This window comes from Haliaeetus leucocephalus, unplaced genomic scaffold (genome assembly GCF_000737465.1).
Source record: "Haliaeetus leucocephalus isolate CR32 unplaced genomic scaffold, Haliaeetus_leucocephalus-4.0 Scaffold773, whole genome shotgun sequence".
In the NCBI taxonomy this organism is placed as follows: domain Eukaryota; kingdom Metazoa; phylum Chordata; class Aves; order Accipitriformes; family Accipitridae; genus Haliaeetus; species Haliaeetus leucocephalus.
In genome coordinates, this window is record NW_010973209.1 from 3,072,729 (window position 1) to 3,091,225 (window position 18,497).

The window sequence follows — 18,497 nt, forward strand, 5'->3', positions numbered from 1 at the left end:
CGCCGCCTCAGCCGCACCTGCCCTCCAGCCGCCGCACGGCGCGGGGCGCAGCCTAGCCTGCGCCCTTTAGCGGCTCGGTGCCGCCCCCGCCTTCTTCCCATTGGGCGGTTCCCCGGCGGAGTGGGCGGTGATTGGCCCGGCGGCGGGGCCCGGGCCCGTTTCAAGGTGGGTTGGCGCGCGCGGCGCCCCTGCGCCGCAGTATCATGCGCACTGCCGGGAGCGGCGGGGGGTGGGCCGGGTCGGATCGGATGGGTACGGCACGGCACGGCTCGGCTCGGGGTCACCTCCGCCGACCGGTCACCTCCCGACCGGCTCTGCCACCCGCCCCGGAGCGGCGTCTCCTCCCGGTCCCCAAGTGGGCCTCCTGCACCGGCACGGTGTCACCTTCCCGCTCCCAGATGTGCCCCCTGCACCGGCTCACCACCCCTTTCCTGCTCCCAGGTGTGCCCCCTGCACCAGCTCAACGTCACCTCCCTGCTCCCAGATGTGGCCCCTGCACCAGCTCAGCATCACCTCCCTGCTCCCAGATGTACCCGCTGCACCAGCTCAGCATCACCTCCCTGTCCCCTGATGTGCCCCCCTCCACTAGCTCAGCGTCACCTCCCTGCTCCCAGATGTGCCCCCCTCCACCAGCTCAGCACCACCTCCCTGTCCCCAGATGTGCCCCCTGCACCAGCTCGGCACCACTTTCCTGCTCCCAGATGTGACCCCTGCACTGGCTTAGTGTCACCTCCCTGCTCCCAGATGTGCCCCCTGCACCAGCTCAGCATCACCTCCCTGTCCCCAGATGTGACCCCTGCACCAGCTCGGCATCACCTTCCTGCTCCCAGGTGTGTCCCCTGCCCTGGTGCAGTGTCACCTCCCTGTCCCCAGCTCTGCCACCTGCCCCTGCTGCCATACATCACCTCTCTGACCCCCCAATGCCACTTTGTGCCCACACAGGGTCACGTCCCTACCACAGCCTGAGCCGCCTGCCCCCCCGCACCAGCTCCGCATCACCCCAACATCAGTTGTGCCATCTGTCCCTGCCACCTTGCACCACCTCTGGGTCACGTCCCTGCCACCTGCCTGGTGCCACTGCAACCTTATACCCTGCATCAGCTCGGGGTAACATGCCTCCCGCCATCTGTGCCCCCAGTAGAGATTTGGCGTCACACCACCCCCCCCCCGCCCCGCATCAGCTGTGCCACCTGCGCCCCGCACCAGCTCACTGTCATCTCTGCCAGGACCCTGCACTGCTCAGTCACCTCCTCGCCACCTGCCACCTCACACCCAGCACCGGCTCGGTGCCACTGCCACCCCTTGCACCAGCTGTACTACCCCCTCCTGTCAACCTGTGCCACCTGGGTCACCTCCCCCTGCTCCTGCTCTACACCGCTTGCCCCCATCCTTAACCCCCTGCACCCTGTGACAGCTCCGTGTCACCCTGTCCCCCCCCCCAGGCTGTGTCCCTGGCACAGCTTTGTGCCCTGCTGAGCACACCCCTCCATTTGAAAAGAATCAACTGGGGTCCACTACCATGGAAAACAGGTAGAAAATCAAAAGTCCCCCTGCGCTCTCCCACCTCAGCCCACCTCTCCTCCCTGCAAAGACCTCTGGTGATGCCAGATGGGCAAACAGCCGGGCTCACTCCCTGAGGAGCGTGCCAGCAAGAGAAACGGGCCACTGAACTTCCCCCGAGATGACAGGCAGCCCGGGAGGGGACAGGCTCGCACGGAGAGTGGGGCATGCCGTTTTGTCCCCAGCACTCACCATCTTTCCCTTGCCCACACCGTCGGGAGAGCATCTGAGGAGAGGTTGGAGCAGCTCCTGATCTTCCCACCTCTTCCCATGCGCATCCCGGGAAGAGGCAAAAAAACCCCAACCCTTGTAGAGGATGCAGGTGTTTGAGGAGCATGAGGAGCATCCCACACCTTCTGCCCGTAATTACATTTATTGAGGGTCAGGCATCGGCGTGGCAGGAGATGAGATCCTGCAGGCAGCACGAGGCTTGGCAGAGAGCATCCCCCAGCCCAGCCCGAGCTCCCGGGCGGGTTGCTTCCCTAGCAAAATCCAAGACCTCATAAAAGTCTGACTCAGCTCTTAGTCCTGAGGTCTGAAGTGAAAGCTTGCAAATCCGCAAGGTGGGTTGGCGGGTTTGGCAGAGCCACGGATGACCCTTGCGTTGGGGCAGATTTGCTCTTTAAGCTGCTCTCCCGGTCGCACACCGAGGCGGGTCGGTGCAGCCTGTTTCCTCAAAGTCAGGTTTGCAGCAGCCCGGGAGGGCAGAGCCCCTTGGCTAGCACCCTCCCCGCTCTGGTCCTGCCAGCTTCAAAGCACCCAAAAAACCCCAGCCATCACCCAGAGCCCGTGAGGGAGCAAGCCCAAGGGGGGTGAGCACCCCATCCCCCCCCCCCCAGCCACTAAGAGTCAATATATTCTCATCCAGCTGGAGACCATGTTACCAGCCAGATCATCTTCGTGTCTTTAGCTGGGTTTTGCCACAATTTCAAAGAGGAAAAAAAATAACGAAGGGTATCGAGGACATCTACACTAACACAGCCCAACCCGGGAGGCATCAGAAGCCCCAGCCCCGCTCCCGGTGCGTACGTCCCCAAGCCGAGCACAGCGCAGGGGCCCCGCCAGCATCCCTCAAGAAACTGGAAATATGGGCTTGGGTTGGAGCACGGCTGCTGGTTCACACCCTTGTTTCTCCAGACTAATTTGCTGGTTTTATGAAATCCATTCCCCACTGTTTTCACACTTCTCTCCCTCTCTATTTATAGCTGGGTTTATTTACATGAACAGGGCACTCCGTGTACTTTCACGTCAGTCTGCGGTGGCAGAACTGGGAGCGGGTGAAGGCAGCAGGCAGCAAGCGAGGCAAGGAGTACCCAGGTCCTCGGCCACGGCCACCTCCTGCCCGCCACGTGGGAGGCAGGCAGGCAGGCAGCCCTCCCTGCCAAGATGGGAGCTGCCAGGGAATGAGCTGGAACCGAACAAGCCACGCACGGCCCAGACCCACACGTGCCCCAGACCCCGTCCGGGCATGGCAATGCAGCTCCCATGGGATGCAGGCGACCCCGGAGCCGGCACCTTCCCGCCCCGCAGGTGAATCCCTTCTCTTTCCAAGGTGGAGCAGCTCTGGCAAGCAGCGTTTCGCTGGCCTGAGCCGTATCCGTTTTTTGTGTCACTGGCCTGGGGACCCCCGTGGCTTCTCTGGCTCAAAAGGCAATGGAAAGGGGGAAAAATTTATTGCAGACCAGGACTCGGTAAGACTGCCCTTGCCCTCCACCCCACCGCTCAGCCACAGAGAGCACAGCCTACCACGCACAGCTGAGTCACTTGACAACTGCCCAGCGATAAATTTACCACTTTGCCTAACAAGAGGGATAAAAACGTCGTTGCTTTTTGGGTTTTTTTGGAAAACTCTGACAGATGAGGCAGGAGTCCTCAGATTAGCACAAGAGCAAGCCACTTGGGGGATGCAGCTCTCCCCATCGCACGTACGGTCATCTGGGAGAGATGCAGCCCCGGTTGAGCGCTGCTGCCAGCTCCCTGGGACTTGGCTCTCGGGGTCAGGGACAGAGGTTTAGGTTTGGGTATCAGCACAAGAAAAGTGGGAATGAACCGCAAGTCCAGGCTGGACATTGAGAGACTTCCAGCCCTCGGAGCAGTGAGGTCCTGGTTCAACCTTTACACGGGGCAGCAAAACTACATGCCGCTGGAGAGGGGCTGATGTGAAAACAGGGCTTCCCAGGGTGCGGGTCACTGCCGCTCTCCTCCTAGCCCCTCGCTGCTGGCAACCTGGCCGGGAGAGCAGGAGATCCAGACTCGGCTGCCTCCCACCTGGCCGCGGGATGCTCCAGCCTACACGGGGCTGAGTCTCCCTGCACAAGTACATGATTATTCACAGCCTCCAGCATTTGCATGGTGGAGTCACGAGTCTCACAACACCTGATCTCCCGGGAGAGCTGCCTCCTGCACTTCGGGAGGCAACGGCCCACATTCGGAAAGTGGGACTCGGTGTCTCACGGCATCCCACATCGCCCAGCTGTCACCTCCTCCCCGCTCTGCCCAGGGACCTGGACAAGGGAGCCCACCCCATCCCTGCCACCGAGGCGAGGAAGAGAGCTTCAGGGCAGGGACATGCAGGAACCCTGAAAACACGAGCACTGAGCACAGAAATGCTGAGCCAGCCTGCAGCGTCGCTGCACGCACAGCGAGCCTGCCACGGGAAAGACCCAAAAAGCCCCTCGACGGAGTCACTGAAGGATGAGCAGGCAGATGGGCTCGGCTCACGCCGAGCCGGGGTTAGGCTCATTCCCTCCCCGTCCCCTCTCCCATCGCCGGTGGCTCATCAGCGGTGCGTGACTCCAGCTGGCAAGCAAGGAATAATATCCTGCCATGCCTTCCCGGCTCCACATCCAAGTCGTGGAATAATCCACCTGTGGTATTTCAGAAAAGACACACTAACTTCTGTGGAGAGGGGTCAGTTGAGTCACGTTAACAACTTTTTCCTCCTGTTAGCAGGTCTCCAACGTAGCTGATTACTCATCAGCCCACTAATAGACTCACTCACACAGCACTCCCTGGATCAAGCAGCAGCGATTGTCTGTCTTGTCTTATTAACCTCAAAGAAGGATCCGACTCTGGTAATGCGATACCCCATCCTTATCTCGTCACCTACTTCTCCAGCCAAAATACATCTCTCCTCAGTGCAGGGCATCCCCAACCCAGTGCCGGCCAGGGGAAGCCAACACCGTCGGGCTCAGCCTCGCGGCACAGCTCCGCGGGACCTTGGCTGGGGCAGGAGACCCCAGACCCACGGCACCCACCTCCAGGCACCGTGGGCTGGGGTTTGCTCCCCCGAGCAAGGGGCAGCAAGGCACTGCCGACCTCCCTGGGTACCCACCTCACCCTCAGCACGAGGCAGACCGTCCCCAAACTGGTGCCGTAGCCCCCCATCCTACTGCCCCACGTCCCCCCCAAGCACTCCTGGGGCTGGTGGCGGTCTCCCCCCCTCCCAACCCTAAAAGGATGCCCGAGCGTGTTCTGCTCGGTGCCACCAACTGCAGCCCCCTCCAGCCTGGCAGCACCAGCACTGCCGCCCACCCCATTACTCACTGGGCCTCTCTGGTACTGGGAACACACCTCCCCGCACTGGGAGCATGGGCACAGCACGTGCTCCTGGGGGCTGGGGGACTTGTCATCGGCGCTGTCATCGCCGTGAGTAATGACACTTTGTCTTGGCTTCCCCTAGCACGTCCCCAAAAAGCCGGGAGCGTGCATCTCTCCTTGCGGGGGGGGGGTGGCACAGCCCCATGGCAGCTGCTCAGCTATCACCTCCCCTGCACCGGTGGGGAAACTGAGGCACGGGTGTTTGGCAGCACGGCTGCCCTGCTGGAGAGCTGGGCTCCCAGAGGGAGAGGGACAGGCTGGGCCACTTCAAACGTGCTATGGCAGACTGGGGAGGAGAGGTGACTCACTGAAGGTCGGGCGGCGAGGCTGGCTCAGCACTGTGAGGCAGACACTGCTGTCCTGGTGCTCCAACTTCTCGCTCTGGCATCCTTTCCAGCCCCTGCACATGCAGCGTGTCATCAGCTGTGACACACTCTGCTGACGTCCCTGAATCATGTGGCATCAACCTCGTCGGTAATTAGCAGCGGCAGGAGCTCTGAGCTCTTCCCTGCTGCAGCCAGGCACGCTGGGCTCCCCGGTGCCCGTGGCCAGAGCCCACCCCAGCCCTGCATGGCTGCTGCAGGACCCTCTGCCATGCAAGCATTGCCCCCCCCCCCCGCCCCAAAATCCCAGCAACAAGGGCATGTGCTGGCCCAGCTGCAGCAGGGGACAAGGCTGCCGGGGTCCCCTCTGCAGCTGGACCCCGCAGCACCCCGGGAAGGGGACGGGCAGGCAGGTGCCAGGCTGGGCTCCAGCAGCAAAGGGGGTTGCAGCCCGCCTGGGGAAGATGAAGGGGGGTGGGCAGGCTTGGAAAGGGCTTTTGCTGCCGGAGAGAAGGGTTCCCTTGTAACGTGCCAAGAGGCAAGGGAGGCTCAGAGAAGCCTTTGTTCGGAGGGGAGCAGACGACGGCTGCAGGGGGCTGGAGCCACGCACCTCCCTGCCCAAGCTGCACCAGCCACTGTGCTTCTCCCTCAATCCAAGTATCGCTGGTGGGGGGCCAGCAGGGTCTCAGGGTGGCCCCCAAGGACTGAATAGCCAGAGACCGTCCTTTGTGGGATCACTTTGCCCACGGCCATGCCAAGCAGCCCCCAGAAACCGAGCCATGGGGAGCAAACCTGGGGGGTCTGCATAGAGGGGGGAAGCAGGCAGAGCCCAAACTGCTGGGGGGACCAGCCGTGCCCCTCCAGCCCCAGCTGCCCCCCCCCCCCCCGCCGCCCCCGCCCCACGGTGTGTGGGCAAACCCTCACCTCCCGTAAACAACTGCCTGACAATCAGAGAGCTACCTGTAACAGGATTACTGGAGGCCACAGCACTCCAAGCCGTCTGGTCCTGCACATGCAAGTGAGCCCAGGCAGAGTGAAAAAGAGACCATGGCCCTTCCATGGGTCCACTCCAGCCGCAGCCCAGATGCCACAATGAAGGGCTCAAGGAAACACAGTGTGCCCGTTTCCCCCGCTGCCCCGCAGCACACAACCCAGGACCGGTGGCTCAGCCCCGCCGGAGGCTCCCAGCTCTGCACCCTGTGCCTCCAAGCTCAGGGCATCGCAACGACAGCCCAAAACCTTCCCTGGGTCAGGAGGGACCTGGGGGCTCAGGGGATGCTACAGTGATGGGGGCGAAACTCCCAGCCAGAAATCATGAAGGCTGTGACACCTGCCTGCAGGTCCAGGGACCCCCCCAGGTCACCCCTTTACAGCCTTGCCATGGCACTCCCAGGGGACACAAGACATCACAGGGAGAGGTGACAGCCTCCCGGGGCTCCGTGGGGGATGTGGGGGTCCTGCACCACCAGGACACACAGCTCCCACGCCTGTCCCTTCACTGGAGGCTGGCACAAACTAGAGAGATGAGTTGGCTAGTCCTCAGCTCGCTGCTGAAACCACCCCAGCGAGCCAACCCAGCCGGGGAGCTGCCGGCATCGCTTCCCCACAGCTGGGCTTGGCCCCGAGTCGGCTTCCCCCCCAACCCTCCCTCTCCGCCAGGCAGCAATCAGCCCTGCATTCAGAGGGCTGCCTGGGAAGATGATTAAGCAGCGAGTCAGACCACTTTGGGGACAAATGTGCAATCAGCCCTTGGGAGCACGCCTTGCTCTCCTGGAAGGGCGATGCAGCCCCAGGGATGCCCCGAAGCAGGGTGCGAGCATGGGCAGCGTGGCACCCTGCTTTTGCTGATTCTCCCCCATCCCCAAAAGCAAACCTTCCCCTGGGTTGCTCACCCACTCCTGCTTCATCCTCCTGACCCACAAGCTCCCAGCTCGGGCAGAAGGACCGTGAAAAGGCCCCCCCATCTACCCATCTTCGCTGATGAAAGGGCTGAGGATGGTCCTGGGACGGGAGCAGCTGGAAATGCTCAGCTCCAAGCCTGTTGTCCCCCCATCAGACAGCATCAGGAGAGCTTTCGGGACCCCGAGACCCTGGGCGACTCGTGACTGACGTGTGCCCCAACCCCGCTCGGCTGCAATAGCATCCCCAATAACTACCTGGGCAACATGACAGCCATGCTTTGACCCACCAAATTCAGGGAGACCCCCCTCTGCTGTTGCCCTGGCCCTGATTCTCACAGATTTGATCGCCCACATAACAACCATTTCCCTCCCCATCTCGGGCACTGGTGTATCGATACTGCCACACACTGACATTTCTTTCCCCGGATGCCACTTATTTATAGCATGCCTGACCTTTTCCCCAAGTTTACATCCTCCTTTCCCTTCCCTTCCACCCACCGAGTGCTGAAAACCACCCCCGGCTTTCTCCCAAGCCCGGCTGTGTGCAGACATCCCCCAAGGCCCAGCCGGGATGCGGTTTTCCAGCATCCCCACCAACAGCACGGGAGGACAAAGCTGGGGGTGTCCGTCAGGCAAGAGCCCCCTCCTTCCTTCTGCAAGGAACAGCTTCCAGTTAAACCAGCTGCCCGGCTGCTCTTTGAAATCCAGATGGCCCCATAATTCTTGCTGGGGAAGAACAGAAAGGCCATTTCACCGCAGCCCCTTGCGAAGGCAGAGCCGGGGAAAGCAGCAGGCTCGCTCTGTGTGGGTGGGATTTGCCAGCGAGTTGCAGGGAGGCTGGAAGGGCAAGGGAGAGCCGGGAAAGGTTCGGCACACAAGCGTTGCAGCCCAGCTCAGGGCATTTTGGTGCCATTTCTTTGGGCTGCGGGGAAATTTTTCCCATTTTCCCTTGCCCGTAGCAAGACCTGACTCCTGCCGGGATCCCCCATCACTCACTCCTTGGGGAGTGCAGTGGGTCACCGAGATTCCCCCCTTGCAGGCACCTCCCAGCACCCAGCCTCGGCCCAATTTGGGAAAAATCTCTTCCTGGGACTGGAGATGCTGCTCCAGTGGCGAGAGGGAGGGAAAGCATGCTAGAAAACCATTTAGCTTCAGCAATCTGCCCTTAGCAGTGTAAACCCCCTTGCTCCTGCCAGCCGGGGGGGGGCTTTGGGTGCCAAAGGGCATCCTGGCTGCCAGCCCCTTGCCCTCCCCGCTGTCCATCCATCCATCCCTCCCCAGGCGATGGGTTCCAGCGGCTGCCCCAGCGCCCCAACCCCACGGCAGCTGGCCCCACGCTGCCTGTGCTGCTCTAATTACTCCTCTCGCACCCAGCGCCGGGCCCTCCGACCAAATTACGATCGATTCTTCACTCCAGCCCAATCAATGCCATTGACTGAGGCATCAGAAAGACAAATCTGGGCTCCCCACCCCGGGAAGGTGGCGGCAGCCTCGGGGCGGGGGGGATGCCACCGTGCATGGTGAGATGTGGGATGCGCAGGGCTGCCTTCGCTTGATGCTCTCTGTCCCCAGAGCCATACGGATAGGGCAAATGCCTTTGAGGACCTGAAAGCACCAGCTCGCTTGTTCTCCAGTCACTGGATACAAGACAACCAGCAGCAGGGATCAAGCTCCTGAACCACACCGCCCCAATCAGCCAGAAATCCCTGGCACCGAAGGACTTCCCTCCCGAAACCTCCTCCCCCTCTGCCCAGCTCCCACTGCCATCCATAAGGGAAAGGATTTTCTCTTAACCTGCTGAATCAGCAAATCCAGCCCGTAACCAGGGCTGCATCCCCGTCACCTGAATTAAGCAGCAGTGATATTTAATAGCGCAGGCAGCTGATGAACCAGCTAGCCTGGGAAGGGGGAGAGCTCACCCAGGCAGCAGTCAGCCCTGCATGGGATGGGGAGGCTGTGGTCCTCCCCTGCCCCAGCACGGGGACGAGCTGTCCTTCTCCATCACACCATGCGAGGAACCAAACCCCAGCCCGGAGCTGTGCTCCCCGGTAGCTGCAGGCAAGGCTGCAGCAGGGAATAATTGAATCAGAGCCCTGACAAGGGATCGCTGGCTAAACCTCCCCCTGGCCCAGTGTTACACAGATGGGAAACAGGGGGGGCTGGCCCTGAACCCCCTCCTCCTGTGCCTCCCAGGAGCAGATAATAGACCCCCGCATGAGGAAATTACAAGGAATTTGCAGCCATCCCATCTAATCCACAGGAGAGACATCTGAATCCTACAAGGAGCATTTGGCTTCTGGGTACAGAAGAGCTTAGAGACATGCAGAGGCATTAAAAACACACATGGGGATTAAGCTGGGAAGTGGGAAGGGAGAACACAGCTGGAGACCATGGGTGGCTGCGGGAGAAGACGCTTGGGGCTACCCAAGGGCTGTGGGTAAAGAGGCTTTAGGCAACGTCTAAGTGTCCCAGTGCCCTGATCCAGCCTCGGAGCCCGAGGCGGCAGGGATGGAGGTAGGAACCCACGGGATGCTGCAGGACAGGTGGGATTTGACCATGGTGTGCAAAAGTAAGGTGTCATGGGGTTTTGGGCTCCAACACCCAACCAGGCACCGAGCACTGCAGCACATGCCCAAATCCACAGCCAGGTACGAGCATCCTGGCCTCGGGGCAGGGCAGAGCGAGCCCTGAGCATCCCCCCGGCCAGGTCTGTGCTGGTGGGGTCTTCCAAGGATAGACTTTGGCAACGTCCCTCATCATTTAAGATTTATTCTGATCATCTCTAATCCTCCGCCTTGATTGCTGAGGCCCCCAATCTCATTAGCTGGGCTACGCTGAGTCGTTATTTATGTCGGGGGGTGTTTAAAATTGATATTAATCCCATCTCGATAATCTGGCATTTATTGATTTTTATTTTTAACTTTGCATTTTAGTAAGACAAGCCGAGGCAGCTCCCTGCTTGCAGGGGCAGCCCCAGCCCTGCACCCCCAGCAAAGCCTCATCGGTGCAACGTGCGCTGCCCTGACGACACCGAATGCTCCCAAAAACCTGGTTGACCCCAACCCACTGAGGAGATGTTACCTCCGGCTTTTGCAGGCTGTGAGCATCACCAGGGGCACGCAAGCTGCCAACGTACCCAGCCGTACTGACCCCCAGTTGCTCTCCTTTAAACCCATTATTATCATTTTTCTTAATTATCACAGAAAGAGGCAGCTTCCGCTCGGCACGTTTGGGGACATCCGCGCTGGCAATTGCCTGATGAGGAAGGAGCCATTAGCACGCCGTCAAAACAGCTTCTCAAAAACGAGCTTTGACAAAATTGTCACAGGAGAGGCAGGGGGAGCGAGGGAGCCCGGCGCAACTGTACATCATTTTGACAGCTCGCATTAAGGCAACTTCAGGCACCTCTGGGAAATTACCTCCCCGTTAAACAGAGCTCGCAGCAAGCGCGGCGCCTGAGGGGTGAGCTCGGCAGCCCAGCTCCCCGGGCAAAGCCACCACCGAGCAGGATTTGGCCTCGCTGGGGCAAACCAGGGCAGGAGGGTGCTGGATGCACACATTTGTGCGTGGAAACCAAGGCCCCCGCGCCTCGGTTTCCCCCCGTACAAAGCCCTCTTGGCTCCCAGGGCAAACGCAGAAGCGACGGCTGCTGAAGTTGCCGCAACCTGGATGCTCGGAGGGTGATTTTCTCCAGCCCCAAGCTCCCCTCTTCTAACTCACAGGAACAAGCCACCTCTTTGCTGCAGCTCAGAGTTAATGGCTGTTTACCCACCTCCTCTCTAGACCCACGGCAAAAAGCGAAATGCCAACAACTTCGGGAACAGCTCGTGTTTAGCTTGGCAGGATGGCTATTGTTCCTACATTGCAAATGCATGTATCACACAGAAATGTTTTGAGCGAAAGCAAACTGTTCCCCCCAGTCCTGCTACAGCAACGGCAAGCATTGTCTTACAGCTAGAGGCACGTCAAGATGGGCTTTTCAGGGTGAAGCCACCTCCAAAAGCTCCCCGCATTATGGGGTGGGAGAAAACCAGCTGCAACATCCCAGCCCAGCCCCATAGTAAACCCATCCTTACATCCCAATCGAGCTGCTTTGGGCACATTTGAGGCCGAAGCCGGCAAGTTTTTTGCGCAAGGTAAGAGAAAGCTTGATGGAGCAAAGCCGGGGAGTCAAGCGCCAGGATCGCACCGGCTCTATCAAGCGCCTCGAGAAGCTCATGGGGAGAAAACCAACGCAGAGGTGATGGTCCAAGGGAGAGGTGTGGGGATGGGGAGGGCAGCTCAGCAGCCTTGCTGTGTTTTTAGCTCCTGGTTTTATTTAAGAGCCAACAGTTTAATAAGGAGGTTGTTTTAATTGGAACTCCAGTCACTAAGAAAAACACAAGGGGAGTAAATATATAAAAATAGTCATGTTTCTAAAGGTTCTGTGGTACCTGCCTAATTAAATGGCGTGTTTTAATTACAAATCAAAGTTAGTGCCATTTTAAAAACAATAACCTGCAGGCATTCGCCTTGATTTGAAGACCAGAGGACACCGACTTAGAAAAACAAGCTTGGACCCACTCGTTTGCAATGGCACCAAAGCTGATTCGGAGGGACCCCAGGTTGGGCCACAAGCGCAGAGGGAACTGGAAGAGACAGGCACGCATCAGCATGTAGAGGCAACACGGAAAAGCAGCTCCGTAAAGAAAATGAAGAGCTGAAGGGCAGAAGCGATGCCAACCTCCCCCCTCTTAACCCCCGGTACTGAGGAAGCCAGGAGGAGATGCACTGCTTGGAAAACAGATGGATGTTTTATGGCAGTGCCTGGTTAGCCTGGTGGGATGGCTTTCCATCAAGCAGCGATATTGCCTCTGCCAGTGTTAAAACAGGTCAGGTGGAATACGGTAATTCCTAAAATGTTGGGTAAAGAGCTGCTTCATTCCCCCCCAGCCCCTCTTGTCAGGTGGTTGTTTAGAGGAGCTGACAGAGACCGGGAGGTTTGGGGTCCAAACCCGCTGCAGCTCCCGGGGGTCCCTCACACTTTGCTCCTGCCAGGGAAACCCAGCACTGGAGGTCCTGACTGTCACTTGGACCCAAAGCAGGAGGTTGCTATCGCCCTGGTCCAGGGGTAAAGGAAGCTGGTGGTACCTATAAGATGCTCCTCAAAGCCGGGTACTCATAGCCCAGGATCTGGGAACAGCTAAGCAGCAGTCAGTAAAATACTAGAGAACTGTAGACATCAAGACTGTGCATCAAGATGCCAACCATCTGGGCACACACGATGAGCAAAAAGCCACTTGCCTGTGTTGTTCCAGACATCCCGGTTCCCATAGTGCCAGTGTCAGGCACCACCTCTCTGGGGCTGGAGACACCCAAGAGCTTTTCATCCTTCCTTCCTTCCCCTGTACCCGAGTGATGCACAGCCATCACCGGCGGCTGTGTGACTGACAGCTCCCTGCCTAGCGCTCCGAAACATCTCCCCAGCAATTACCTCCACAAAAAGTTATTAAGAAATGTCTTTGTCTGGAAGGGATTAGAATGGCACTCATTAAAAAAAAAATTGGCATGAAGAACTATGTATATTGCAAAACAAAATGTGTTGCTTTTTAATATGTTTTTATAACCCAAACAAATTTGTTTCTCACACTCCCAGGCTGGAAAAAGGAGCCGTCCGACAGTTTAGGATTGCAGTTTGCAGTCAGCTCCGCCAAAGAATCTGTTGCAAAGCTGTCGCAGCAAATAAATGCCGTTTCCCTGCTGTGCTGCAGCTCCGCCGGCACTCTGGTCACCGCACCATGGCTTGCACGGCGGCCGCGGCTCCCAGCACCGCTGCAGGGCGGCGGGGAAGGCGAGCAGGAGCTCTGAGCCACAGGGAAAACAGCCGGGAAGCAGCAGCCATGCGTACCTGCGTCACCCCCCGGCTGACAAGGACACGGTGGCCTTGCACGAGGCTTTCTGCAGACAGCACAGCCTCTGCAGGGGCATCGCTCCGTTCCCCCAGCCCTGCTTGCTCTTGCGCCACGGACTGCACCAAGCTCCACGTGCCGTGGCCTCGCCAGGGTGGCCGGGCACTGCCCGTGCCGTGGTTTGGAGGACAGAAACCCTCGGCTGAGCTCCCCATCCCCATGTGCTCCTTCCTCCACCAGTATTTGCATTTCCCTCTTGCCGCCTGGGCCTGACTCCTCATCAGCAAAAAAGGGAGGAAAGAATCGCAGCAGGTGATTTTTTTTTTTTTTTTAATGGAAACAAACGTACAGCCCCAGCTCCTTGAACCCTGGCAATGATGCAAAGGCGTTTGAATATACAAACGTCTCCCTGTTGGTGCTGCAAAGCCAGAGACGGGCTGGGGGGATGCGGCACCAGGCATAGCCGGAGCAGCCCTGCAACCTAAAGCCAAGGCAGGCTGGGCCACAGGGGAACACCCGTGGGGACCCACCAGTGCCTTTCTGATCCCCACGGCCAGTCCCACCGGAGAGCAAGCCACGGCAGAGAAATGACCCTTATATCCTTGGTCAGCTGGGAAAACCCCCCAGAACCGAGCATCCTTCAGGATCAGGGGAAGGCAGAGCAATTCCCTCCCTGTAGCAGCACTGCCCGACATGCCTTTCCTCCCCCCAAAAAAGTCCATGCCCGTGACCTGCATTTTGTCATCTGAGCAGCGAGACAGGGCACAAGATGCTGCTCCCAAATTACCCGCACAGGCATCCCAACTGGAAGACCTGGAGGCTCCTGACTGGTTCCCTGAGGGGGTCCAAAGAAATTACACGCAGACCCCCCCCGCCCCTGCAGGAAAGCTGCCTGCAGCAGGCAAGGAGCCATCCCAGCCAACCCCGGGGGGGACACACGGGGAGCCCGCTCTGCTTTGTGCTCAGAGAATGGCTGATTCACGCTTTTTTTCCAGGCATCCCCTGCAAAACCTTGGATAAGGACAAACCTTGAAGCTGAGCGGGTGTCTTCCACAGCGCACTCACGCTGGGCTTCCCTTCGGGAGGGATGCTGCGAGCCAAAACCATGTATTTTTTTGTAAAAACACAAGAGAAGGCCTTACAACTTAATTAAGGAGAACTGAGCCCCCCTGCGATAAATCAGCCCAGCCCCAGACACCTGCTGCTCCCCCCAGTTGCGGCTCCGACCCTCAGAGCCTGCTTATTTTTAGGCAGCACTGAAAAAAGTCAAGCCTATTTTCACAGTATATTGTTGCACTTAATTTTAAGTCCTTAAACGACGCAAAGTGCCAGATCAAGAGCAGCGCAGGCTCAGAAAAGGAGCAGGAATCCCCCAGCACGAGCTGGGTTAGATGCTAGGGGACAGGGAAAGCAGAATAAAGGCAGTAAAAAAAAAAAAAAAATCCTGAAGAAAGGAAAAAGTCAGGACAGTCTTCAGACCACTTTCTGCCTTAACAGGGCAAGGAGCAAGCAGAGCAGCCAGGTGCCCAGGAGCCATCCTTGGGAACTGCACATTCAGATGGAGGATGCCAAAGTGAGAAGGGGGACCCAGACAGGAGGGGATGCCCCCAAGGGACTGGTAGGGCAGGACAGACCAAACCAGGGCAACCAGTGCCTCGTCCTGCCTCTGACCGCGGCTGGGTCTGGGAAAACCACCTCCCTGTGCTGCCTGTCCTCTGGGCAGGACCAGGGAGACAGGGACCTCAGCCGGCATCACACCCTGCCGGGAAACCCCACGGGGCTGGGACAGGGACTCTGGGAGACACTTTGATATTCAGTAGCTGTTATTAGCTATTAACGTGTGCCTGCACCTCGCGTCGTAATCACGTAGGGCCGTGCTCTCAGCACAGCCACCCTTGGAACAAGCCGGGACGCGGTGCAGTGCTCCAGGGATCCTTCCCGGGTGATGGCAATCGCACCTCAAGGCTGCCAGGTGGGAGCCGGAGCAAGGAGCCGAGGCCCATTTGGCAGAGCTCGAGGAAGAAAAACAATTCAAGCCCTCCAAAGCTTGCTGCAAGCTGAGCAGCGGAGCAGGGGGGCTGCAGCCTGTGACCCACCAGAAACCCCTCAGGGAATCCTCCTGGCACCCTGCAGACACCCCGTGCACCCCTGACAGCCCCAGATCTTTGCTCCACAACCCACATTTCACGTTAGGGTGGCATAGCCCCCTCCGCCCCATCACCCTCACAACCCTTCCCATCCCTCAGCCCCCCCCAAATACTCCTAGGCTGCACCTGAAGCCATGCACGCACGCTCAGAGTTAAACAATAGCATCGACGCTTTATTAATTTGCAAGGATAGAGGCAATTAAGGGCCCTTGGCTTCGAAAAATCCTGATTGGTTTTCTGCTGAATCTCCTACGGACACGGGTCTCTGCTCAGGTAACTCTTCACACGAGCAGCACTGCGAGGGGATTAGAGCAGTGGGACACGCAGATGCCAGCAGATATTTATGACTGCTGTGAGATAAACAGCAAGGTGACGTGGGTGACGCTTATCCCCCAGCAGCGCTCCATCACCGCAGCCTTGCTGTACTGAAGGCATGATAATGGCTCCAAAATGTTTGGTGTGATGGATGCTGCGAGAGAGTGACAGTTGCTGGGGCAACCGGCTGCAGTGGTACCCAGCCCTCCCCTCGGATGGGCTCCAAAACGGACAGGGTGTCCCCCCACCCAGGCCAGGCAGGGACAAGCTCATCAGCAAGAGAGCAGCATCGCACGGCACGCTACGCTGAATTTTTCTGTGTAGCTGCAGTTTTAATTGCTTCGTAGGGGCTTGCAGGTGCATTAACAGGAGCAATATTAGGGACGCACCAAGGGCGGCGAGTAAGGACCCCCTGTCAGTGCTGCGGCAGGGTGCTGGGACTCGACTCACCCGAATTCACCGCTTCTCCGTGAAAGCAGCTCCCCAGCCACCGCTGTAATCCAGGGCACTGCAGCCAGGCATCCAGACCTACTGCCTGGCTCAGCCACGGGGCATCTGCGAACACACCACCTCATCTCTCTGGATAACGAGGTTTTCCTCCCCAGGAGCGGGAGCGCAGCACGGGTACATTCATTAGTGCCTGCGAAGCCACGTGGAGAGGCACAGCTGCAAGGGCACTGCACAGACCCTGCGGAGAGGTGCTAGCAGGAGCTGTAATGCCAAGCCAGCCAGAAAAGGTCTTGTCCAGCCCAAAATTACCCTTTGCATCTGGTAACCGAGTAAAACACAATTTTCCTGCATGCTGAACAACACAGGCAGGTTTTCCTGCCCATAACCAACACCACGAACAAGCAGGACTCTCCTAACAGACCTGAGCATCCACTCCATGCCCAGAGCCCCCCGAGCCACGTCCCCTGGAGCTCAAAATCAGATTCCCCACCTGAACCACTTTGCACCATCTCAGACACCGCGGAAAGCCGGGTGCTGCTGAGGGAAGGACCCACTCTGCCAATTCTCCCTACCCCAAAGCACATGCCAAGGCCTGTTTCCCAGGGGAGGGGACACCCTCTTGCAACCAGCACCCCGCAAACACAACCAGTGCACCCCCACCACCACCACCATCATGCAGCCCGGCTGGTCAGGAGAGCCGTGGGGACACCGAGCCAGGGCAGAACAGCCAAGGGGTTAAGAAGGGCCCCCGCTCCCCTATTTAAAGCTTCATGCTCCGCAGCTGCAGCCCCTATGAGGTTTGGGAGGCTCCGGGTGCTCCCCATCAGGGCTGTTGTCGCTCCTGCATCCTTCCCCACCCCTCCTCCTGTTCCTGTTGGCGGGCATCCCCTCGGGAATGCTGTCCCCCTTCGTCCCCCTCATCCCTGGGAGAACCCGTGCTCCCAACTCAGGGTGGCAATGTGCTCACCCACTTGAAATCCCCTTCCCCACTTGAACCCACACTGATTATTTTCCTGCATTAAGAAGCTGCAAACCTGCCGGTGGCTCATCCCTCACTCCTGCCTGCCCTCTCCAGCACCCTTCCGTTAGCGTCTCCATCCATCCCGGCATCAGCCTCGCCAAGAGCTCCTTAGAAGACCTCTAAGCCAAGAGTAAACCTTGGGGGGAGATGCATGCACCTTACCCACCGGCAAATCTCGCACCAGCCCAGAGGCGTGCCTGTATTCACCAGACTCCGGCAAAACCCACAGCCCCAGTTGTGCTCCAAGCACCACCACGCGTCCTCGGGCATGTTGCAGGGATGGGTGCTTGGGGATATCATTTGGGGAGCCACCTGGGGATACCTGGGGCGAGGGATAGGAGTGCAGGAGGCTGCACACCCATCCCCAGAGCGGGGTGCCCGTGGGCAGCAGTGTCCGGCCGTGGCCCTGCAGACCATCAGCATCACCGAAATCCCTCCTTGCTGGCTCGGGCTTGCTGGGAAAGCGCACATGGGTAGCCCTGGGAGCACATAGGGGTGAAAATCAGGTCCTGGTGCTTGCTGTCCCCCCCCCCAACACTGTCTGCCACCCCCCCAGGGGACAGTGCTGCGGAGCGGGGGGCCATGACCCATGGCGACGTGAACCTCCCCATTGCAACCTGGCCCTCCTGCGTCTCCTTCTTGGATTAATCATCTCCAACGAGCCCCGGTGGAGGGGGGAGAGGAGGAGGGGGCCGGAGAGGGGAGGTGGGCTGTCATCGCTCAATGGGAAAAAAGAACACCCCGTCCCCCGTCCCCCTACCCTCCTCCTCCTCCCCGGTCCCCCCCAGTTTGATGCGCAAAGAATAGACCCATTTGCTGGCAGGGCTGAGTAATGCGTTGAGCCGCTCCTCCCCGGCAGTGAGTAATCGTGCTTTTGTCTCCCTCACCGGGGACGCGGCACTCCCGGCACAGCACCGCGGCCGCCTCAGCCCCCCTGCCCCGCGTGGGACCCGGCAGGATGGGACCCCAGGGCGACATCCCGGAGGTGACACCTCGGGGGTGACGTGCGACGGTTTCACACCACGCGGTGCCACCTCCGCCCGCGGTGTCGTGGCAAGGCGTGAGTGACCATTTTGGGGACATCTGGGTGACATCTGGGCAGCATCCTCTGACCGGGTTCCCTCTCGCCGTGGGAGCCCCAGGTCGGCGTGCCCATGATGGAGGGGCACCCCAGGCTCCCCTCGCCGCACTTCTGGACCCCACGAAGCATCAGGTCTGTGGACAAGCACCTCCCCACTGGGTGTCATGGAAACGTGGCTCCTGGGGGGGGGGGGGGGGGGGGGGCCGCTTCC

General features: G+C 59.3%; 1 protein-coding gene across 1 annotated transcript in view; it reads right to left on the reverse strand.

The window, feature by feature from the left end:
- Positions 1-18,183, reverse strand: part of IGSF9B (immunoglobulin superfamily, member 9B) — a 57,932-nt gene extending 39,749 nt beyond the window's left edge. Inside the window, exon 1 of the mRNA XM_010581482.1 lies at positions 18,093-18,183. Coding sequence (XP_010579784.1) covers positions 18,093-18,183 — 91 coding nt within the window. The remainder of the gene's footprint in view (positions 1-18,092) is intronic.
- Positions 18,184-18,497: the final 314 nt, after the last annotated feature.